Source organism: Mastigoproctus giganteus, chromosome 4 (genome assembly GCF_048544385.1).
Source record: "Mastigoproctus giganteus isolate SK-2022 chromosome 4, ASM4854438v1, whole genome shotgun sequence".
Taxonomy (NCBI): Eukaryota; Metazoa; Arthropoda; class Arachnida; order Uropygi; family Thelyphonidae; genus Mastigoproctus; species Mastigoproctus giganteus.
The window spans coordinates 180,863,013-180,889,175 of NC_143578.1; the positions used below are offsets into that span (position 1 = coordinate 180,863,013).

Genomic DNA, 26,163 nt, shown 5'->3' on the forward strand with positions numbered 1-26,163 from the left:
CTGCTTCTATTGGAATGAGCCGCAGCCTGGAAAATAAAATGCTGGATATTTCAGAGACTGCTGGGAATCATTGGGGTACTAGTAAACACATGCGTTGTGTTAGAGTAGCTAAGAAAAAGAACAGGTGCATGTATACTTGCGTGTACACCAATGCTAGGAGTTAATTAAATAAATTTGAGGTATTGCTCAAAACATCAAAGGCAGATATTGTGGGGATTTCAGAGATGTGGTGTCACACAGATATAAGGAATGCAGAACTGGAATTTGGGGAGTACAATGTCTACAGAAAGGATAGACAGGATAGGAAGGGAGGAGGGGTTATGCTATTAGTTAAGAAATACATAAAATCCAAGGAAGTGAAGCCAGTTGACATTGCTGGACAGTGCAATGTCGAGTCAGTTTGGTGTGACATAAGCATTGGAGATCAAAATTGAGAGTAGGAGTGTGCTATAGGCCTAATGACTCTGATGAGTATAATAAGAAACTGTACAGGGAAATAGAGTGGGCCAGTAAATCAGAGAGTCTTATAATGGGGGATTTTAATTTCCAGATATTGACTGGAATTTGGGGGCTGGTCACTCACACACTAGCAAGGCTTTTGTGGATTTATTGGACGATTGTTTTCTACATCAGAATGTTCGGGAGGCAACTAGAGGGAGTAATACTCTTGATTTGATTATCAATAGTGATTCTTCATGCATTTAGAATCTGCAGGTAAATGAACCACTAGGTGGCAGTGATCAGTGTGCTGAAGTGAGATTTACTCAAAGAGGTAACTACCATTAGGGGAAAAGGGAAGGGTTATTGCTTTCGCAAAGGCGACTACGATGGACTGAGACAGTATTTAAATTCTATACAGCGGGACCAACTGATGATGTTACCAACAGCAAATTGAAAATGGGAAGCATTCAAAGAACTTATCTTGGAAGCTACTAGGCTTTACATACCAACTAAGAAATATTGTTCAAGGATTAGGCCTAAATGGATGTCAGATGAACTAATGAGACATATGGCAGAAAAGAAAAATGCATGGGATACATACATATTAACACATGGCACAGAAGCTTATGATAGATACAAGTTGATCTGTAACCAAGTTACAAAGGAGGTTAGGCAGGCGAAGGCAGATTACGAGAAATCTTTGGCAAGGGATGCAAATAAAAACAGCAAAGAGTTCTTTACTTATGTAAACTCTAGAAGGAAGGGGATGAATCAGATTGATCCACTTGATATCGATGGGTCAACTGTTGATGATCCTGCTCAGGTAGCTAACAAACTAAATGAATATTTTGCATCGACATTCACACATGAGGAGTTATTCAGCGAGGGGAATGCCAGAGGTGTATTCAACTCTGGCAGTAAGCTAGAGAATCTTGTAATAACTGAGGGTAAAGTGGAGGAGAAATTGTTGAAGGTAAATACAAGAAAGGCACCTGGAATGGATGGGATCTATCCAGTTATATTAAAGGAGGCAGCAAAGGAAGTAAGCAAACCCTTAGCCATAATTATGAGAGCTTCCTTGGACTCAGGGGAGGTGCCCATGGACTGGAGATGTGCAGATGTGACCCCAATTCACAAAGGAGGATCAAAGGGCGACAAGTAATTATAGACCTGTTAGTTTAACTTCTGTTCCCGAAAAATGAATGTAGGCACTGGTTAAAGAAGCACTGCAGGATCATCAAGACAAGACTTCGGTTCTAGCTCAGACACAGCATGGTTTTGTTAAGGGGAAGTCTTGCCTGACAAATTTGATTGGATACTATGATGCAGTCACAAAAGAACTGGATGCAGGGTATAACTTTGATATTATATACTTGGATCTTAAATTGCTGGTATAAAGCCTTGAATGGTTTGAGCATGCTCAATGCTGATGGGATTCTTCCTCTCGCTCAGAATAATCACCTGAGAGGGCATAAATTCAAATTGAGGAAAGACAGATGTAGGATAGACGTGCGGAAATTTGCCTTTAGCCAGCGGGTGGTTGGTTGGTGGAACAGACTTCCATCCCTTGTCGTGGAAGTTGATAGCCTAAATAAGTTTAAGGCTCAGCTGGACAGGTATTTGGAACGAACAGAGGGGTGAAGTGGAAGTGGTTTTTTTTTTTTTTTTTTGGCTGATGGTGCATAAGCTTGCTTTCTTGCATCAAATGCCTCTACTAATGCTAATGCTAAGGGTTTGCTTACTACCTTTGCTGCCTACTTTAATAAAACTGGATAGATCCTATCCACCCAGGTGCCTTTCTTATGTTTAACTTCAACAATTTCTTGTCCAGTTTGCTCTCAGTTATTAAAAAATCATTAAGCTCCCTGTTAGAGTTTAATAAGCTTGTTCTCCACTTCCCTGCAGAATTCCTCATGAGTGAATGCAGATGCAAAATACTCATTCAGTTTGTCAGCTGAGAAAGATCATCAACAGTTGAACCATAAATATCAAGTGACCAATCTGATTCATCACCTTCCTTCTAGAGTTTACATAAGTAAAAAAAGCCTTTGCTGTTTTTCTTTGCATCCTTTGACAAAGATTTCTTGTAATTTGCCTAACATCCTTTGACTTGATTACAGACTAGCTTATATCTACCATAGGTTTCTGTATCGCCTGATAATTTGTATGCATTCAATTCATTTTTCTTCTCTGCAACAAGTCTAATTAGTTCATATAACATTCATTTGGGCCTAAATCTTTAAAAGTATTTCTTAGTTGTTACAAAACCTGTTAGAGTTTACAATATGAAAATAATTCCATGATTACTTCCTTGAATGATTACCATTTAGAATTTGCTATTGGTAATATTATTAATTGGTCCCACTGTACAGCATTTAAAAAAAAACTGTCTGAGACCACTGTAGTCACCTGTACACTGTGATCACTGCCCCTAGTGGTTCCTTTATCTGCAAATTCTTAATGCATGAATAATCGCTGCTGATAATCAGATCAAGAGTATTACTCCCTCTGGTTTCCTCTCGAACATGCTGCTGTAGAAAACAATCAACTAACTGTTAACATTTACCCTTTGGCATCAATACACTTTTGCCACTGATGCTTCAATGTATTAATTCCAGCTGCAAAGAAAGTTTTCTCTTTGGGCTCCAGGAATGGATTCATAGCAGCAATGACATCAATTTCAGGGGTAAAAGAGATGCAAGCCAGGTATGTTTTCAAATTCAGAAATATATGAAAGTCCAATGGTGCTAGATCTGACAAATACAGGGGATGGTCCAAGGTTTCAAAGCCATATCATACAATGCAGCCACAGCAATGAGAGACTTGTGAGCAGACATTGTTCTGACAAAACTCATTTTCCAAGTGTTCCCTCAGCACTTCTATCCAAAATTCCAGAATTTCTCATGTGTTTCCTCAGCATATCTGAAGCCAATCCACTAGCAACATTCCACCAGAATCACAAAAAACCAATGCCCTCACCTTTCCAACAGAAGGTATCAACTTGGCTTTCAACAGGGAGCAGAGCTCTTTCCACTATTTCTACTGCTCCTTTGTTTCAGGATAAAAATGATGGACCCACATCTCATCCATGATCAGAAACCTTGCAAAGAAATTTGTTGGATCTGCTTGAAAATGTTCACTTGACAACTCGTGTGCATTTTTCAACTTTCAACAACTTTGAGACATCAATCTGACATAGCAAGAACTTCTTTTATTATATGGTAACCATGTTCAGACATTTGTACGACATAACATGTGGCACACATGTCACTTGCTGATCACCATATAATGCACGATGCAATAATTTCTGCAGTGATGGACACTGCAGGTATTCCAAATTCATGGGTCATCTTCCAGGCTCCCCCCCCTCATTTAAATTCTGCTGCCCGCTTCTTAACCATAGAATAGGAAGGGGCATCCTCCCCAGTTTTGCAACCACATACTCATTAGTCCTTTTTTCGTAAAAATTGGATGACTGCACAGAGACTGATTTTGTCCATCTTTGCTCGTTCACCAACTTTGTTGACTAATAAGACCTGTAATAAAAAAATAAGAATATTGAAACTGCATGAAATTTTGTTAGTTACTATATGAAGTACTGTACCACTACCCTTTCACAATCAGGTCACAAACTTTTCAAACCCCGTGCCCTTGTAGTTTTATGAAGGTAGACAATAGTTTTAGAAGTGACAGGTGTTGTCACAATATGCACATGCATTAGTTTTGGTATTTTGAATATAAGTACAAAAAACTTTTAATTTATTATTAAAAATATATACAAAAATTTAATTAGTATTGCAATTCATTTGAAATAGGTCAAACATTGGTATACTGTAAGCAGAATTTTAAAAACTGGAACTTTTTTTAGAAATAAAGAAAAGAAAATTGGTTGACTTTTCAGACCAAAAATCACCATTACGTCCAGGTATTAACCTGGAAGTAGTGGTGGTACAGGTTCTGACAAGTTGGGTGTCATTATTGTTGATTGTCACTATTCATTCAATCTTCTATTACAAAGGTTTCCTCAACAATAACAAACCATCTTTATAAATCTGAACTTTTTCTTTCTTTGTCTGAATCCTAAAACTTTAATTGAGTGGATACATCAAATTGCCTGTGTTTTTGTACAAAATAATTACATCATTCTATTTTCTATTCAGCAGATTATACTTGAATACTTGAATAATCGAAATATGACAAAAATGAAAAGGATAATTTAAAAATGAAAAATATTAACGTACAGAAATAAAAAAGTTAACTGTGAAATAAAGAGATAAGATGGGGTAATTTGAAATGGAGATTGGGCAGTTAACAAGAATTGTACTGAAAACAAAATTGCATTGGTAATGGGAATAATAAATCTCTCTCCTCCTCCTCTCTCCTTAGATTATTCGAAATGCATGTTCTGTTTACATTATCCATATAATCAAAACAATTTATGTTGCTACTGGCCTCTCCACCACTACAAGGTTAGATCTCAAATTTTCCTATTTGAGTGCTGATATGAGGGGAAAAAAATAAAATAAACAACAGAAAACTTAATGGTAATGCTTCGAAAGACCTTTATTCAACTAGCAAATAATTTTTCTCCCTTCATTCCATTCACTTTTGCTAGGAGGATACCCAAGTAGTTAAAAGGCACACTCCCAAGGTTTTGTTTGAGGGACCAGATATAAACTTCACATAATGTGAAATTAATTATGCCATCATATAAATGCCTTCAACTCTCTTGCAACTTTTACCATGGCACTCCTAAATTTGGCAACCAACTTTAATGCTCTCCTCATTTAATACATTGTTTACATTTGAGGACTATCAAATAGTTTTGATCATATAGCATGTGCACGTCGCATATTAATATAAACAAAGGTTTAAAAAATAGAAAGGCTTTTCAATACTCACTTGTCCATAGGCTAAAACAGTGGCATTATAACCTTCCAGGCATCTTAAAAAATAAAAAATATATATATAAAAAAACAAATCTTATAAACTAAGCAAGTCTCAATACAGTAAGTTAACTGCGAGAGTACACATACTGGAATTTTTTTTTAACAAAAAATTAAATACATCTGTTAAATAAAATGAATATCATCTTAAAATATCCAACTATAAAAAATTCCTTTAATTTTAAGTTAAAATTAAATTAATTTTCAAGAAAGCACAATTACATTAAAGTATCTTGCTAATGAAGATAATTTAACCTATTGCCCACCTGCTAATTTTTTTTTGTGTTTTTTTGCTGTTGCTCACTTTCACTCAATCATTCTTTTAATCCTAGAGTAGCTTATAGAACTTTCCAAGGAACATTTCACCCAAGTTAGTTTATATTAAAAATTTGAGTAATCTCCATTGAATAGACTGAAAATAACCTACAAGTCAGCATTATCCTCTAAATAGTTTATGCCAGCCAATTTGATTAAATAGCAAAATGATTCAAATATTTAAAAAAAAAAAAAAAAAAAAAAAAATCACTAAAATAGATCACCATTTATTATTCAAAGTCAGAGAGCCAATAAAGTTACAGCTTTATGACTCTACAAATTATCTATTATTATTAGCCATATGGTGCAAGGAAGTCTAAGGCAGGCAGTCGGGGGGCTGCTCTAGCTGGGCTCTTGACGGACTGGAGAAGAGGTGAAATTTGTTAACACTATTTCTGTGCCCTTCAATTTTAGCTCCTGGGACAACAACCCATTGTACTTGGGGCATGGATGGTTTTAATCTCTTCTGATAGATTTCGCAGGGGTTTTAGTGAATTTATTCAGAAAAGCTGCAAGCCAGGACTCTTGACCCTTATTTTGTATATATTGTAAATAGTAGTTGGTTCTCTGAATTGGGATCCAACTTTTAATTGTAAATAGATATTTACAGTTTATTTATACTATGTCGGGTGAGTCTCAACCAGATGGAATTGTAAGTGAACAGGAGGATGATGAAAGAGAGGAAATAATGGGACAAATTCTTTCACAGGCTCGTGAATTAGCAGAACTGGAGGTTTTCTCGGGTAGGGCCTTACCAAGGATTCCAAGGTTTACGTCTCTCTTGCTCGCTCACTCTCGCTCTCTCTCTCTCTCTCTCCCTCCCTCCCCCTCTCTCCCTCCCCCTCTCCCTCTCCCCCCACACACAAAATTCTCAAAGCTCAAAAGATACCAAGAAAAGATAATCTAGAGCCGGAAGTAGTGGCAGTAAACAAAATCAAGATAGTGTACAGAGTTCAGGAGGATCATATAAAAGGCAGAAAGATGAAACCAAGGAGAAGTCTAAGCATGAGGGCTTTGAGCATGTTAAAGAAATTATGGGAAGGTTGAGAGCCTACCTGTATGACATGCATAATATGGTTTTGACTGCTGCTATAAAGAAGATTATGGACCTATGGGATGTTCTAGAAACTAAGGCTATGGACATTTATATGGAAACTTTGTTCTAAAAGGAAAAACTTTAAGACAAAAAGAAATAAAAAGTTAAGAATACTCTTGATCTGATTATCAGTAGTGATTCTTCACGCATTAAGAATCTGCAGATAAAGGAACCACTAGGCGGCAGTGATCACAGTATGGTGAAGTGGGATTTACTCAAAGAGGTAACTACCATCAGGGGTAAAGGGAAGGGTTTTTGCTTTCGTAAAGGCAACTACGGAAGTCTGAGACAGTATTTAAATTCTATACTTTCGGACTAACTGATGATGCTACCAACAGAAAATTCAAAATGGGAAGCATTTAAAGAATTAATCTTGGAAGCTACTAGGCTTTACATACCAACTAAGAAATATTGTTCAAGGTTTAAGCCTAAATGGATGTCAGATGAACTAATGAGACATGTGGCAGAGAAGAAAAATGCATGGGATACATATAAATTTAGGCGCATCCGTAGCCAGGTGGGAAGGAGCACCAGTGCGTAGCACACGCTCCTTGATTAGACCGGGGTTCGAGCCCGTCACCACCAAATACGGAGGATGCGGAAAGGTCAGAGAATGACCACCGCATATCCCGGAGCAATATGGCCTTAGTTGCAAATGCTCTTAAAAACCAAATAACAAACAAACAAACATATAAATTAATGGGTGACATGGAAGACTATGACAGATATAAGCTAGTCTGTAATCAAGTCACAAAGGAGGTTAGGCAGGCAAGTGCAGATTATGAGAAATCTTTGGCAAAGGATGCAAAGAAAAACAACAAGGAGTTCTTTACCTATGTAAACTCTAGAAGGAAGGGGATTAATCAGATTGGTCTACTGGATATCAATGATCCTGCTCAGGTGGCTAACAAACTAAATGAGTATTTTGCATCTACATTCAGACATCAGGAGTTATTCAGGGAGAGGAATGCCAGAGGAGAACTAAACTCTGGCAGTGAGCTAAATGATTTTGTAATAACTGAGAGGAAAGTGAAGGAGAAATTGTTGAGATAAACATAAGAAAGGCACCTGGGGTGGATGGGATCTATTCATTTATATTAAAGGAGGCAGCAAAGGAAGTAAGCAAACCCTTAACTATAATTATGAGAGCTTCCTTGGACTCAGGGGACGTACCCATGGACTGGAGATGTGCAAATGTGACCCCAATTCACAAAGGAGGATCAAAGGGAGACAAGTAATTATAGACCTGTTAGTTTAACTTCCGTTCCAGGGAAAATAATGGAGGCACTGCAAGATCATCTAGACAAGACTTCAGTTATAGCTCGGACAAAGCATGGTTTTGTCAAGGGGAAGTCTTGTCTTGCCAATCTGATTGGATACAGTCAGTCCTCGTATAACATGTGTTTACATTACACGAATTCGATCATACACGATTTATAAATAGGGGAACGATATCTCACATAACACGAACCGAATTCGTTTATGCACGATTTGCCTTTGTGTTTACAAGAAATGGCAGTCAAACGCGGAATCACCCCAACTGACCACAACACGATAGGAACAAAGAGAAGATTCTGAAAATGTATTTATGTGTTTTATATCAGTGAAGGGGAAACACATTTCACCATAATAACGTAAAAACCAACACAATTCCAGCTATCAGTATAATCGCAAATGCAATTAGATCGAGTTTACTACCAGTTTATAACAGATTCCACTAGCAGAAATGCAACTGGAAATTGTTTTTATTGTTTTATGTTAGTAACCCCTAGAAATGTGCTTTAGTAAAATGTGAGGTGTTAATAGTGTATCTCTTCCTTTACGGTGTTGTTTATTCAGTTGTTACATGCGCACAGCTTTGTTTATGTGTATCAAGCTTGCCTACTCGTTTTGTAATTATGCTTTATTCCCTAAAAATGAATAAAATACTTAAAAAGGTGTGAAAAGAAAGCGTCCTGGTGAAGACACTGCAGATTCAGAGAGAAAAAGAAAAGCAATATCGATAAACAGAGGCGGACGGGGTCAAAAATTCTTACACGGGAAAATTTATAGTGGCCTCATTCTATGGTTTATGGCCAAAATCACACCAGCCTACCGGGGTTTCCCCAGTAAGGCTTATGGCCAGTCTGCCACTGTCCATAGCGAAAAAATATAAAACTGTGAAACGCTTTGAGCGAAATGAAAGACCATGTGATATTGCACGTGCTACAGACCTAAATGAGGCAACGCCAAGAATTAGAAAGAATGCAGAGAAAATAAAAACAACTTTCATAGTAGACACAACTCAAAGTGTAATTAAAATCCATTAGATTAAGACACAAAGAATTGGAAGAGATGCAACAGCCGTCAACTGTTTGGATAGAAAATCAAACAAAAAACAAGTTTGGTTACGATAGAAGCAAAAGCATTAGCAATATTTTATTACGTAATAGTCGTAATAAAATACGTAAGTATTTTATTATGGTTTTTTTTATTGTGTTTGGTAATGTTTTGGTTAAATTGTATGTTCAATCTTAGGTGGTCGGCACCTAACCCTATTTTTCCCATAGGGCCTGTTGTTTATATTGCCCGATTTTGCATTGCATGAGGGTTTCTAGGAACACAACTATCGTGCTATACGAGGACTGACTGTACTATGATGTGGTCACAAAGCAACTGGATGCAGGGAATAACTTTGATATCATATATTTGGATCTTAGAAAGGCTTTTGATACTGTTGCACATGGAAGACTGCTGCACAAATTGGAGCAGTGCTGCATTGGAGGCAAATTGCTGCTATGGATAAAGGGATGGTTGAGTGGTAATCAATAGACACTGCTCTTCATTGACTAATGTTATTAGTGGAGTCCCTCAGGGTTCAATGTTGGGTCCATTGTTGTTTTCTGTATTTATAAATAATATTGATGATGGTATATCAGGCTTAATGTCCAAGTTTGCAGACGATACAAAGGTGTAAAAATAGTAAACATGTTTATGTTTTTTTTATGAACAGTTAATAGAATTGCATTCTTAATATTACAATTTCTTATTTAGTCCAATTATTTCTGCATTAAATATATTAAAAATATAACATTCTAGATAACGGAAAAATCAAAATAACGGCACCTTGAATCCCAAAGGTGCCATTATTTCGAAAGTTTACTGTAATACAGATTGCAATAAAATAAAAACCCATAATGAGTAGGAAGTTAAGGTAATCCTGCAGTTTAGTTTAGGGAGTCATGATCAACTCACAAGTCACTGCCAGCTCTAACCTGTCGTGAATCGTATTCTGACGGAGCAGTTCCCACTTGACTAAACATGCATGACACTCACTGTATCTGCCAGCCTATATACTGGCAATGTACTATGTACTTGCAGTAATTTATTTTGTTTTTTTTTTTCTATTAATTATTAATTAATAATAACCTACTTCCATTATTGGTAATGGAAGTAGGTTATTATTAACCTACTTCCATTACCTTTTTTGATTCCATTTGATAAGGTGACTATTCTTAGATTGCAAAACTACTTATTCATAAGAAAGCCTTTGACAAGGTGAACCGAACAAAATTATTTGAAATCTTAAAAGAAAACAATAGACCAAACCAGTTGATTGAGGCCTCAGCATCTATACATCTATAAAAATAATAGAATAAAAATTAAGATTGAATCACAAACAACTGAACTGGAGACAATAAATAGAAGGGTGCAACAAGGATCAGGACTGTCCCCGCTTTTATTCAACATATAAATCACATTATAAGAGAATGGAGGAAAATCTCCAAGACAGGTATCAAAATTAGCCGCAAAGCAAGAAAAGACCCACTGCTTTTTGCTGATGATCAAGTCCTAATAGAAGACAATGAGAACTCATTGCAGAAAGCCATCTTCTCATTAAACAAAATAACAATGTCATTTAATATGGAAATCATCTTCAAAGACAAAAGTGATGGCATTTAAAGGAAGAGATCCAATAAGAAGCAAGATCTGCATTGACAATATTATCGAACAAGTTAACACTTTCAAATAACTAGGATACCACCTGTCATATGAAAAAGAAATTGAGCAAAAAATAAATTACATAAGAATTACTAAACTATAAACCATATTTTCAAATCTAATCTGGTGCATAAGAAAACAAAGACACAGATACATAACACCCTCGCCAGACCTATCCTACGCTATGGCTCTGAGGCATGGACAATTAGCAAAGGGGACAGGAGGAGGTTGACTAATGCAGAAATACGTTTCATGCGCAGAACTGCAGGCAATACCAGACTTGACGAGAAAAGAAATAGAGACATTCAATCAGAACTGCAGACAACCTCAAGTACTGAATTATATAGATTCATACAGAAACAATGGATACAACATGTAGAGAGAATGGAGAATAGATGTTATCTAAAACAAATACTAAACTACAAACCCAAGGGAAGCAGATACAGAGGCAGATCCCCCCTACAAAGACGGAGAGAGACTGTAACAGGCCACTAGGCTTAATACTGGACAGGAAGAAGATAAGATGACTACAGTGGTCTCTTAGTTTTTAAATTGTATAATGTGGGATCAACTGATGATATTACCAATGGTGAATTCTAAATGGGAAGCGTTAAGGGACTTAATTTTGGAGGTTACTAGGATTTTCATACCAACTAAGAAATACTATTCAAGGTTTAGGCCTAAATGGATATCAGATGAATTAATGCAGCTCGTTGGCAGAGAAGAAAAATGCATAGGATGCATATAAATTATCAGGCGACACAGAAGCCTATAGCAGATATTAGTTTATATTCAAGTCACAAAGGAGGTTACGCAGGTGAAGGCAGATTACGAGACATCGTTGGCAAAGGATGCAGAGAAAAACAACAGAGTCCTTTGCTTATGTGAACTCTAGAAGGAAAGGAATGAATTAGATTGGTCCACTTAACATATATAGTTTGACTATTGGTGATCGTGCTCAGGTAGCTGATAAACGGAATGAGTATTTTGCAACTACATTCACACACGAGGAATTATTCAAGGAGGAGAATACCAGAAGTTTATCAAACTCTAACAGGGAGCTAAGTGATTTTGCTGTAACTGAGAGCAAAGTGGATGAGAAACTGTTGAAGTTAAACATTAGGAAGGCACTTGGAGTGGATGGGATCTATCCAGTTATATTAAAGGAAGAAGCAAAGAAAATAAGCAAAAACCCTGAGCCATAATTATGAAAGCTTCCTTGGACTCAGCGGAGCCCCCATGATCTGGAATGTGCAAATTTGTCCCCAATTCACAAAGGGGGATCAGAGAGTGACACAAGTAATTAGAGACCGGTAAGTCTAACTTCTGTTCCAGGAAAAATAATGGAGTCACTGGTTGAGAGAGAGAGAGGATCATCTAGACAAGACTGTAGTAATAATTCAGACAGAGCATGGGTTTGTTATAGGGAAGTCTTCTCTGACAAATCTGATTGGATACTATGATGTGGTCACAAAGGAATTGGATGCAAAGAATAATTTTGATATCATATACTTGGAATTTAGGAAATCTTTTGATACTGTGGCACATGGAAGACTACTGTACAAATTGGAGCAGTATGGCATTAAGGTAAAGTTGCTACAATGGACAAGAGAATGTTTGAGTGGGAGAAGACAGAGTGGTAATCAATGGACACAGTTCTTCTTGAGTTAATGTTATTAGTGGAGTCCTCCAAGGTTCGGTGTTGGGCCCATTATTGTTTTTGGTATTTATTCAATGATATTGATGAAGGTATATCATGGTTAATGTCTAACTTTGCAGACAATACAAAGGTTTGCAGGGTTGTTAATGACAGTAATGATGGTACACTACTGCCACAGGATCTGGGAAAGTTGAGCAGATGGGCTGAGAGGTGACAAGTGAAGTTTAACACTGACAAATGTAAAATATTGCATACAGGTAGCAGTTGTTGTTGTTATTTGGTTTTTAGGAGCATTAGCAACTAAGGCCATATTGCTCCAGGGATATGCGGTGATCATTCCCTGACCTTTCCGCATCCTCCATATTTGGTGGTCACGGGCTCGAACCCTGGTCTAATCAAGAAGCGTGTGCTATGCACTGCTGCTCCTGCCCACCTGGCTATGGAGGCGCCACAGGTAGCAGTAATCCCGATGGTACTACACTTGGGTGATGCTATCAAATGGGTGGTACTACACTCAGGGTAGTGAAGAATGAAAAGAACCTGTGGAGGGGGTTAATTCTGTAATCAGATACGAAGTTTTCTGAGTAGCGCAAAAAGGCTGCAAGAGTAGCTAATGGTGTCTTGTCAATGATATACAGGAATTTTGCTAGCAGGGATAAGGGGGTGATTGTCCCCTTGTATAAGGAAAAGGTCAGGCCACACCTTGAGTACTGCATACAGGTCTGGAAGCCTCATTTTAGGAAGGATGTAGAGCTGCTGGAATGAGTACACAGAAGGGCAACAAGATTGGTGAGTGGAAAAAAGGGTTGGTGTTACCAAGAAAGGCTTAAATTGTGCAAATTGCAGCTCCTGGAGACTAGGCACCTGCGAGGTGATCTAATTGAGATGTATAAGGCCTTGAATGGATTTAGCAAGCTCAATGCTAATGGATCTTCCTCATGCTCAGATTACTCACCTAAGGGGTCATAAATTCAAATTGAGGAAAGACAATTGTAGAATAGATGTGCAAAAATTTGCGTTTAGCTAGTGGGGGGTTGATAGTTGGAACAAACTTCCATCTGTTGTAGTTGAGGTGAGCAAGTTAAATAAGTTCAAGGCAGAACTAGACAATCATTTGGAGTGAATGGATGAGTGAAATGGAAAGGGTGTTTTTTTCTTTTTTTTTTTTTTGGCTGATGCTATATAAGGTTTTCTTGCATCATATGCCCTACTAATGCTAATGACTACTTTTATCTACTTTTATTTTATTTTTATAATCAAATTCTTATGTAGTCAGGAAATTGTTATTTTATTCTTTCTGAAAATGCATTGAAATAGCTATTTTCCCAGAATACAGATAAGAGAAAAAAAAAAAATAAATAAATAAATTACTGAGAGTACGTAGTAAATTGCCAGTATATGGACCAGCAAATACAGTGAGTGCTACACATGCTCAGTCAAGTCGGAACTACTCTGTCAAAATATGATTCACAAGTTGGAGCTGGCAGTGACTCCCGACACTAAACTGCAGGATTACCGAAGTTAAATCAGAAAACAATACTAAGTTTCTTTAAGAAAAATTCTATATAATATTGGTGTAAATACGCCATAGCAAACTCTTAAACGAAAAAACTATGTTTGTAGTTTGAAGGGGCATCATTTTATCTGCATCTCTGGTGTATTTACACCAATTGTATGGTGTACTTGCACCATTATTATATAGAATATTTACATTCTTAAACATATGCTTTATTGCATCAATCTTCATTTTAAGAAAAATGAAATTACAAAAACAACAACAGAGCCGAAAATTTCTGACAAGGACATTGCAGAAGCTGCTCTAGCTCTATGTCAAATGCCTTTTCATAATCCACAAATGTCAGGCATAATGGAGTTTTACATTCATTTGCATTCTCCATTAGCTGCAATATTACGTGAAAGTGATCCACAGTTGAGAATCCTGTCCTAAAGCCAGCTTGCTCTTTCAGTGGATTCTGATCATGTATTCTTTCTAATCTCTTAGTGATGTGGAACAACGAGCTAATTGGTCCATAATTTCTAATTTGTCTCCTTTCTTATGCAGCAAAATTATGATTGCATCTTATGCAGCAAAATTATCTGCTCCTGAGGGGGCCACGCCTTTCCAAATGTATTTTGTGAAGAATCTTGCCAGTTTGTGTCATGTCTCATCCTCCCAATTTCAACAACTCTACAGTAACCTCATCTTCACCTGGGGCTTTTTGATTCTTCATTTTCTTCAATGCATGTTCTATCTCATCAGGAAGGATATTAGGTATGTCATATATGTTGCAAAATTGTGACCCATCTTCACCACTGCTGGCATCATTCCCTTGCTCCTTATATAATGCTTTATAGTAGTTTCTGCTATTTAAATTATGCCTTTCTGCTATTTACAAGAACACCATCACTATCCTTAAGATTCAGTATCATTTGTCTTTCTGTATTACTGCTCATGACTGTTGATTTAAGTTCTTTGTTTTCCCTTAATGTGTTCTACTTTTCATGTGTTAAATCTTCTTATGTCCTCTCCGAGTCTTTTTCTAATGTCTTTGCACAACTCGGTATGCTCAATTTTGTCCTTGTCAGCGTTTATCTTGCTCTTCATTTGTCATCTTCGGTTCATCATGACAAATGTTTCTAGACTAATTTTTTTTTTTTTTTTTTTTTGGATTTCTTTTTACCTTGGTCATACCTAAAGATTCTTAGCATCCTCCGCTTCCAACTCAGATCCTTTCACTACCGTAAGAGGGAAAGTGAAAGCCACTGGGGAGTGATGGCCATTTGTTTCATCATGTTGCCATAAAGTGGTGGTGGGTTTCATCTTTTCCTCCTCATGCTGACCAGGCATCTTGAAGAAAACCACTCTACACGTTCGTTGCCACCAAAGTGACATTACCAATGAAGTGTGCATGAATGGATTTTAGGGAAGCAGGCCAACTGGACCTCTCCTAAATCTTCTAAAATAGAAAGATATTGAATCAAAGAGTGTTTTTGAGTGTGATAACACACAGAATGTCTGTTCCCCCTCTAAGTCCTTTATAGCTGGTACTTTATTCTAACTGAGAGTTCAACTTTTCATATTTTGGATAAAAATAAAAAAAAAAATGTATCTTATGTCTTTACACAATGCATTATATAGGTTTCTATCCCGTTTCAAATAAAACAAAAGTAGTATGCAAAATAGTATACAAAAGAAGTAGTATACAAAAAAAACTCATATATATAAATTTCATGCAGTTCACTCATTATTGTAAAATTAATTTCCCTTTATTTATTGTTATTAAACTGATAGTACATTAAATAACTCAGTGAAGCAGACCTCTTGTTATGGGACTTACCCATAACAGACTATTACTATAAATTCAAATTTTACAATTCAAAAATTTTAAAGTTACCCTTCAATTAATGATTTCACACATGTTTCATAGACTTCATGTTGTTCTGAGTGCATATCAAACACATGATCAAATGTAAATGCTTTGTCTTTTCCAAGCCATACTTGAGGTTCACCTGGAGTTACAGAGGTACATACGTGGCACATATCTATTACTTCTCTGGGAATCTGAGGACGGATCCTAAAATAAAATTAGAGTAATGTCTGTAACAAAGTTTAACCATAAGATCATAAATAGATATCTCAGATGTCAACTACAATGTAATTATGAACTATCTTAATGCAAACATAGAGAAAATTGTTATGGTTATAATAAAGTCTGAAGAAATGAGAGAATAAAGAATTCTACAACTACAGTATGTACAAAAAATACTGTTCCATGTAAGGAAAGTATCACACATTTCAAAAGGAGTTTCATTTTCTAATTAAGTGAAAAAAGGTCACATAATGAATAGATGAAAAGTAAAGTGAAATTACATCTCAGATAGGTACACACAGGCATCATATCAGGGAGGAATGACAGGTAACAGCTCTTGGTTAATAACTGCATTGTTAGGTTCCAACAAAGTCCAAAAGGTGCTGAGTTCCAACTAGATTCTGCATGGTCCATTATTAAAGAATTTGATAATTTTAAAAGGAAAATCTTTTACGACCAAGTTCAAACACCATGTAATTACTGAATTTCTAACTGCCCAAAATGTTTTAAAAAATGGACCATAAACAATTCACTCTTGTACACTGACTTTTAAGTTTAATTTTTTTTTACAGCTTGTCCAATGTCTCAAATGAATAAGGCCTGGCAATATACTAAAATTAAATTAAATTTTCTGTTTATACTCCGGCACAACAACGAAGTCAGTAGAGTTTACAATAAATCGTCAATACAAATATTTATCATATTTAGTAGTCACGGGCTTGAACCCCAGTCTACTCAAGGAATGCATGCTATGCACTCTCGTTCCTGACCACTTGGCTACGTCAGGCCTAATGATGCTTCAACATGAAAATATGCAATCTCATTGCAGCCATGCAACATTAACAAGAACTATCACCTGGATTGGGTTTTTTTTTTTTTTTTTTGCTACCCAAGCTTAAAGAACACCTCTCAAGGCCAGTTTAATTTCTTCATCACTCTGAATAAGAAATAAAACCACCTACTATACAGCCATTCAAAGTAAACAATTCAAAATTATTATTTTTTGTTTTATTCTAACTGAGTTTTCAAATCTTCTTTAGACTTATCAGTGCATGAAATACAAACTTGAAAACCACACACTTCAGTGAACACCAGCCTGCAATAATAGGAGCACTGCAGCATGAAACATTAAGCAAGAGCATCAACAGTTTTAATCCCAGCCAATGAGTCAATGTCATGAAGCTAAAAACCATTACCGATTGGAGGACAGTGCACAGCAGTAAAGTCAAAAATCATAAGCTATGTGCAGATGCCAATCAACACATGCATATTATTGGGTTTTCAGTTGTGAATTATTTCTAATTTTGAAATAATTAAAAGATTTCTGGAATTTTCAGTGGAGAAATCAAATAGAGTATTTTCAAAAACAGTTAACATGAATTTCAGCTATATGGAGTGAGTAGATGAAGAGCATGAATTCCTGAAATATTGTCTGAGGTTTCATCAACCCCATGCATCTGACTCACAATTAATATTAAAAAAAAAAAAAAATTTCACAGTATTTATAAAAGATTGAAAACACATTGGCATCAAAAAGTGAACAATTTTGAGTTATTTTTTACTGATTTTTCAAATATAAGGGCATTTGGCTTAAGTGACCCTGGGCACTTAGAAGAACAGTCCTTCTCATGCCTGTTGAACAGTTAATGAATAAAGTTAAAAAAAAAAAGAAAATACCATCTTATAATCCACGGTAAAATGACATGGAAAATACAGCCAAGAGCATTGGAATTGAATTATTGCGATTACTTCAACCTTAAGGTCTTTTTATAAAGGAAGTAAACAGACATTTCAGAGGGGAAAAGGGTATCCTTAACAACAGTGAAATTGCACACAAATAAAGGAATTTTTGTTTTTCCTGGGAATTTTTGGTATTTTCATTACTCAAGACATTTGGTCTATTTATTTTTGTATGAATAAAAATTCCTTACTTTTATTCCTACGAAATAAATTTCAGCCAAATTTCTTGAAAAATCTTCAAATTAAGAGGGCATATTTCAATAAAAATAAAGAAATGCGTCAAATAGGGCACTAGAAATTGTGAAGTGCCAAAACCGCATCATAGTGCAAAATGATCATTTTTTGTTGGACACTTCACTCAGAAGTCAGATGTCACGGTGGTGATGCGTGCAAGGGAGAACTGCATTAATGTTTGGTGCCTAAAAGTCTGACTAAAACAATGCCAGTTTATTATTCCATTACTATAATCATAAATTGTCTCATTTAAATTTCTAGGTTTATTAATAACGAATGGGATACCTTTTTGTTAACAACACGATATAGTGATCTCACTTAAAGGAGGTCACGGTTTAAATAAATTTTATAAATTAAATTTTTAATATACTACTAGGGGTCTTCAACCCCATGCTTGCTGTGCTCGCTTCTTTTGATAAAATAAAATATTTACAGAAGCTTTCAACTGTGTCTCTTCCTCAGCTATGAATACATAAACACATTACTATATCTATATAATATCGGTATAGATACACCACAGAACTTAAAGAAACACTATGATAGTAGTGTAAAAGGCAACATTTCATCTGTATCTCATATTGCACTCAACGAGTTACCATGTATTGCACTACCTCGAATAAGTAATGTTTCACTAATAGAGAAGACTATTGTCACTTATTCTCAATGGGCACTACCACACACATAGCACCGTTTCAAAGCTAGTTGACTTTAACTGTGGTTGCCTTTCACACTAGGATCGTAGTTTTTCCTTAAGAGTTGTCTAGGGTGTATCTACACCAATATTATATAGATATAGAATCTTAAATTCTTAAAATATTATGCCTTGTTGCATTTAGTTTTATTTAAATAAATACGTTACATATGGAAATCAAGAATGGTACCGAGTGGTCAAGTCAGATAAACATAGCACATTACCATGCTTAAACAGAAGCTTGTTTTGTTTTACCACAGAAAAACAAGCTTCTGTTACGTATTTTTGCATTTGTTACGTATTATCACGTAATCCGCATCTCTCTTCTCCCATTGGCTGAATAAATATCATTAGGAGGAAAATTTTAATTTATAGAAAGATATTTTATCTTATAATATTTTGTGTGCATGACTAATTATTTAATGCGCAGTTTTAAACTTATTAACAGTTAATTATATTATTTTCTATTCACATTTAGGAGTACAATCATGTCAGAAAAGAGAGCAAGCTTTCTGGAGCAGCTCAAGTTTTCTCAAGAAAACTTAAGAAAGAAGCAGGTGAAAGTTGGGGGGGGACAGTAATATATATAACTGGTTTAAGACAGAAGATGGGCAGAATGGTACAAAGGGGGAAGTGAATGCTAACAATTAATTTACTTGAGGATTCTCCATCTGCTGTTCTGAAGAGTGAAAATAAAGAAAATACCTCTACAATCACAGATGATTCTTATCACAAAATTGTGGTAAACTCATATCCAATGATTGCAATAGAGCTAGCGGATAGTGTTAAAATAATAATTAGTGATGATCCAGTCATGTGGCCAAAAGCCATATGCAATGATTTAAGGATAAATTGGTAAAACCAAGGACCGCAGCAAATAACAGAAGTTGATTTTCCTAAAAATTATGCCAAGAGGAAATTCTCAGCTCGTATAATCAGACTAAAAAATGGGGAAACAATAACATGAAAATGGTTACTTTCAGTTAGCACAGACAGCATTTATTGTTTCTGTTACATGCTCTGACAATAGTAATGTTCAAAATAACAGATTTCTAAATGGTTATAAGAACTGGCAAAAGCTGCACTGTGTCGTTCTGGCAGACTATTTATCCAATATTCAATAAGGTAAAGCATGTATTCAGTATAATCTGTCTAACAGTTCTCAAAATAGGATTTTTTACAAAATCTTAGCAAAACAAGTATTGCACACAATTTTAAACAATTGTTAGGAATGAGAAATATTAAAATTTGCAAATGGACTGTACACCAGAAGTTTCACACATAGAATTAACTTCGATAACACTAAGACATGATCATAATAATAACTCCAGTAAGATAAAATTACTTGAAAACTTTAGAGGATTTTTGAAGCTGTAGATCACACTTGTCAAGGTCTTGCAAATTTGCTGCTAAATACTTTACAAAAGTATAATACAGACAAGTAGAAACAAGAACAGAATCAGTTAACACCATTTGCTTTTAGTTAAAAGAAACTTACTAGGCTTTAGAAGAACTAATGCATTCAGGAAAGGATAATGCAACTGCATCAGAAGCCAATGTAGTTTACTAAAGCAGATTCAGAAACAGCCCTCTATCATTTCTATAACTGTATGGTATCATATTCAATATAAAAGTTTAGAAATGTTTTTTTTTTTTTTTTTTTTTTAAGCAATTGCTATTCTATTATTCGTATCATATTCTTAATGATGTAAACAAAATAAATACTGCAGTGCTGTTTGTTTGTTATTTGGTTTTTAGGAGCATTAGCAACTAAGGCCACATTGCTCCGGGATATGCGGTGGTCATTCCCTGACCTTTCCGCGGAAAAATCCGTATTTGGTGGTGACGGGCTCAAACCCCAGTCTAATCAAGAAGCGTGTACTGCGTACTGCTGCTCCTTCCCACCTGGCTACGGAGGCGCCTTAACTGCAGTGCAATCTCAATATTACGCAGCTCTTCATACAGCAGTTTCGGATATACCGCAGGTATGATCATGTTCCCAAAAACAAATTATGAAACAAGGTAACAGACATAAAAAAAAAAAAAAAAAAAGTTTTGAGCCTACAAATACTTTTACAGTATGTTTTTTTTTATTAAAAAAACAAAAAAAAAATTTATTACATTAATAATAATATAAAAACAGTGTTACATAAAAACATTGCATACATACACGGCCAAGTAGACATAATAGTATAAAAAGTAGTGTTCGAAGAACTAGCAATTTCATTTTGGAAACTGGAAAAAATGAATAATGTATATAAAGGAATTCCTCAACTTAGATAATACTAGACTTGCACAAATTTGACTTTATGTAAGTTTTGCCAGCTGGTGCAAACTGGAAAAAATACGGAAACATATTTTGCATCTGTAGGGATAAATGGCGGTATTGTGAAAATATTGTAATCTGAACCCAATGACATATTTGGGGGTTTTTTTGCAATTAATTTGAAGTCCTTGGAAGTTGAAAATTTCTCTATATTACTAAGCTATTTATCTCTCTAAAAAGGTCATATTTGTAATGGAAATTGCACTACAATTTCATCCTTCTCATATGTTCCCATTATAAGAATAAGTTTTGAACACCGCTGTGATATTTTTCTAAAGCACCTTTGTGGAGGTAACAACCAAAAAACAATTTGCACTTTCTGGTTTATTGGGCTTTTCTGTTAGCGCAATTATTATAAATAGGTAGTAAACTCGATCTTATTGAATTTGCGATAATCCTCATAACTGGAATTCTGTGGTTTTTTTATGTTATGGTATTAGGATGAAATGTGTTAACTGTCACTGAAATCTTCTATCATATAAAAAGCAAATTTTCAGAAACCGCTCTTCATTCTTATTTACGCATTGCAATGATGAAGGGAAATGGACCAATGGAAAGTGCAAGTGCTGGCAGTGCCAGGAAACAAAACAAAATTGATTTAGAAATGAAGATGAAAATGATTAAGAAGTACAAAGCGGGACAAAGTTTGTCATCTACTGCAAGGGTCTCGCTGCTTCAACAGTGAATACTATTTAAAAGGACAGTGTGTGTATAAAAGAAGATGTCAAAGGTTCAATGAACTTAAGATCAACAGTGATCACAAAAGTGTTCAGGTGCTATATCGAAGATGGAACAGTTATTAATAATATGGATGGAAAATTAGATTCAGAAGCAAGTGCTCCTGAGTAAAATGGCCATTTAGGCAAAAGCAAGAAGTATTTATGAAGATATTAAAGACAAGTATGGCAAATTTCTTGATAAGCACAGCGGGTGGTTTAATAGGGTCAATCATCGTACTGATTTCCAAAACACTGAAGTATGCGGTGAAGTCAACCAATGCTGAGCAGCTGCAGAGAAATTTTGTGATGTGTTAAAAAAAAAATTATTAATGAAGGCAGCTATTCAACGCATCAAATTTTTAACGTTGACGAGACTGCTCTCTATTGGAAAAAAATGCCGGATCGAACATACATTGCCAAAGAGGAAAAAGACAATGCCAGGTTTGAAGGCTTCCAAAGATAGGCCACGCTCTTGCTTGGGGAAAATGCAACGGGAGACTCCAGATTAATACCACTGCTTGTGTACCATTCTGGAAATCCTCTTGCATTTAAGGGCATCAATAAAGCCACCCTACCCGTGCATTTCCGATCGAACCAGAGAGCATAGATAATATCTCTTTGAGGATTGGTTTAAATGCTGCTTCATTCCCGAGGTTGAACAATATTGAAAGACGACGTTCCTTTCAAGATTTTGCTTCTATTAGATAATGCTCCTGGACATCCTATGCATCTAGATGATTTCAATTCGAACGTGAGAGTCATATTTCTACCGCCAAAGACTACTTCAATCATCCAACCTATGAATCAGGATGATATTTCAAATTTAAAAGTATACTATTTATGCATATCATTTGCTCGGGCATTGTCTGCAGTAGACAGTGAGAAAAATTCTACACTGACACTTTTGGAAATCTTACAATATTTACTATGCCATCTTAAACATTAATAAAGCCTGGGCAGAAATTACTAAAAGTTGTTTAAATGGCACATGGAAGAAAATATGCCCACAGCACGTAACAGGCTTCGAAGAACCATATAAAGGGGTTACAGAGCTACTTCAGTTGGAGGTTGTTGCCAAAGACGTGGAGGAGTTAGAGGAAAAAGGGAAGGAATTATCTAACAAAGAATTTATTGACTTGCAGGCAGTGATAGTGAAAGAAGAAAATGCTGACGAAGCTCAAGATGAACCAAATGAGGAGCCGAGATGCTTCATCACCACACAAATGGCAATGGCATTTCGTGAAATTGCATCAGCAATGGCAAGGTTTGAGAAGTGGATCCTGACAGCAAACGGTTCTTAAAAGTTAAGGGGGGGAATGATGTGCTTGCTTGCTACAGAGAAATCTACAATGAAAAGGAAAAAGCCACCATCCAGTTATCCATTAATATGTTCTTTCATAAGGTTGAGCCGACCCCTTCTAAATCTCCATAGCGGCATACTTATCAACTGAAGACGTTAATTTGGGCAACTATGCTCAAGAGGTAAAACTTACTGACGTTACGTCTGACTCCTCTCTTTTTTTTTGTAATTTTATAATTTTGAAATTTTTTAAAATTAGACACCTTTGTAATTTTTCCTGCACACAAGAAAAAATATTGAATAAATACAATAAATAATTCTATTCACATGTTCGTCAAACATTTCTTTTGATTCGATCAATTCAGAGGGAACAGTTGCAAGTGCTGCACAAGCATGGGGGAAATTCCGACTTAAGCAAAATCCGACATACACACTGTCCTTCACATAATCCCACAAAAAGTAATCATTAGCATCAGATCAGGCGACCTCTGAGGCCATTCCATGCAAAATGTGAAGGGGCACCATCTTGTTGATAAATCACATCAAATGTCCTCCTGCAGCTGTAACATAAACCATACAGAGTTCCGTGGAAAGCAACCCTTGCTTTTAATGGGGAGTGGCTGTAATCATATATACTGTACACCCTACTACTGAATTTCCAAGAGAAGAAATTAGCTAAAAATTTTCTTCGATGAGAAATTTGGGTGTCTGTAAATGATGTTTCGATTTTGATATTTTTTCTATTCAGAATTACTTCAACCTACATTCATAAAACACATACCAGCTGAAAGATCAATTAATAAGTTTTATGAAGGTACATAAAGTCATTGGGAAAGTTCAATGTGGGCAACACGAATAATTCAAGCAATATCATAGCAATATTCTATCTCCTGCCACATGCTTTGCTTCGTTCCGCAATTAATTTTACCAAAAGCCTCTGATCTGTACTTTCAGTTCCTACAGTGTCGTTTGGTAGTGGAGGAATGTACACATTGTTCTTCACATAACCCCACAAAGATTTAACCCCATTAGCTTCAGATCAGGTGACTTCGGAGGACATTCCATATGGCTTCCACACCCAATCCAATGCTGAGGAAGATGTTAGTTTAGTTACAACTTCACTTCCTTATAAAAATGTGGATGGCACTGTCTTGTTGATAAATCACATCTAATGTGTTCCTGCAGCTGTGGCATAAGCCATTCACCAACAATATCCAAGTAGACGAACCCTGTCGTAATCGGTTCAATGAAGAATGGCCTGTACAACTCTTCTCGAGACATTGCAGCAAAACCTTTAACTTTGACACTGTCCTTTCATGTATTTACTTGACCAGAGAGGTGGAAGATCACCTCATCAATGCAGACCACCTTTTTCAGTAAAGTGTCACCATCAGCCAGTTTTTGAAGGAAGTTACAACAGAAGTCAAAACACTTTTTTTTTTTTTTCTTTTTCTCCTTTTTTTTTTTTTTTTCTTTTTCTCCTTTTTCTTTTTTTTTTTTTTTTTTTTTTTTTTAATGAAAACCCCTAACACGACAGGTATTAGGACCTATAGTACTCAGTACAGTGCTTGGGTTGAAGGTTGAGAAGACGAAAGAAGATATTTGTTGACATTAGACATCAACTTCTGTAGACTAATTTTCAGGAACGGTTGTTCCACAAAATGGCAGATGAATGAATAAACAAGGAAGATGAAAAGTTGGTTCTGTGAGTTTTAAGTTGGTTGTTGTTGTTATTTGGTTTTTAGGAGCATTAGCAACTAAGGCCATATTGCTCCAGGATATGCGGTCGTCATTCCCTGACCTTTCCGCATCCTCCATATTTGGTGGTGACGGGCTCAAACCCCGGTCTAATCAAGAAGCGTGTGCTACGCACTGCTGCTCCTTCCCACCTGGCTACAGAGGCGACGAGTTTTAAGTTGGACAGTAAATGGATGTTGATTATGGTGGCACATGTTCGGATAGAGAAAGCCAGAATTATAGAAGCCAATTCAGAAGAACAGCACCGATGTAAGTATCTGCAGAAAAGATATGCAGCAGAAACAGTAAGTCTCTCCACTTGCTCTCATAGACAATGTTAGAGAGGAGCTATTAATTAACCTAACTGCCCTCTTCTAAATGGAATCTAGAAGCCTGAGAGAAGTTTTGGTGGCACTGTCCCAGATGCGGGAACAACATTCCATGGTAGGGTGGATTTGCAATTTGTACAGAGTGAACAGCTGTTTGGAAGAAAAGTAACGTCGATAGCGAAAGAGAAAACCAAGTTTTTTTTAGATGTAGAGGAAGCAATATTTGTAATGTGCTTGTGCCAAGAGAGATTAGAAGTCAGGGTAATCCCCAAAAGAGATCATTTTGCATATAAATCGGAGTGTCACCAAAGATAAGCATAGGAGCAGAAGAATCCTTTTTGTGAGATTTAAAACAAGCCTGAGTTTTACAAGGACTGAAATCAACTAAGTTGTCTTTGCCCCACTGGAGAATCCCCTGGAGATCAGCATTTAAGGAATTGGTAGCGGATATTCAAGAAGTTGAAGCTGATTGAGCAGGGCAAGATTTCTCAAAATGGAAAGTGGAATGCAATGTGCTATCATCGGCAAAACTATGGATAGGATTTCCAGTCAATGAAAGAAGTTCATTAATATACAACAGGAAAAGAGTGCAGAAAAGAAATGAACCTTGGGGGACACCAGCATTAGTAGGAAAGTTAGAAGACAGAGAGCCATCTATCTACCATCACCCTCTGAGCGACCTGAGAGAAAACTGGATAACCAAATTCAAAGAACAGTTGGCAAACCATAAGATGGAAGCTTGTTTAGAAAACCTTTACATCAAACACAATTGAAAGCCTTTGAGATGTCAAGAGCAACTGCTTGTGTTTCACTGAACTTTTCCATTGAATTTGTCCATAAATGGGTAACATAAGCCAGAATACCAGCGGATTGACACTGATGGAATAAATACTGGCCAACGTGAATAATCAGATGGAAGGTTTCTAGGTATTTTAAGAGTTGGCAGTTAATTGATTTCTCCATTACTTTAGAATTGTTATTGTTTTTTGGTTTATAGGAGCATTAGCATTACTTTAGAAAGTGTAGAAATAATTGCAATGGGATAATAATTGGATGGG

General features: G+C 36.1%; 1 protein-coding gene across 2 annotated transcripts in view; it reads right to left on the bottom strand.

The window, feature by feature from the left end:
• The window catches only part of LOC150087230 (kinesin-like protein KIF21A), a 779,086-nt gene that overhangs the window by 629,388 nt on the left and 123,535 nt on the right, over positions 1-26,163 (bottom strand). For both annotated transcript variants that reach the window (XM_090371900.1, XM_090371899.1), the window contains exons 2-3: positions 15,835-16,014; positions 5,344-5,386 (exon numbers count right to left, since the gene is read on the bottom strand). In XM_090371900.1, the coding sequence (XP_090228026.1) occupies positions 5,344-5,386; positions 15,835-16,014 (223 nt within the window). The remainder of the gene's footprint in view (positions 1-5,343; positions 5,387-15,834; positions 16,015-26,163) is intronic.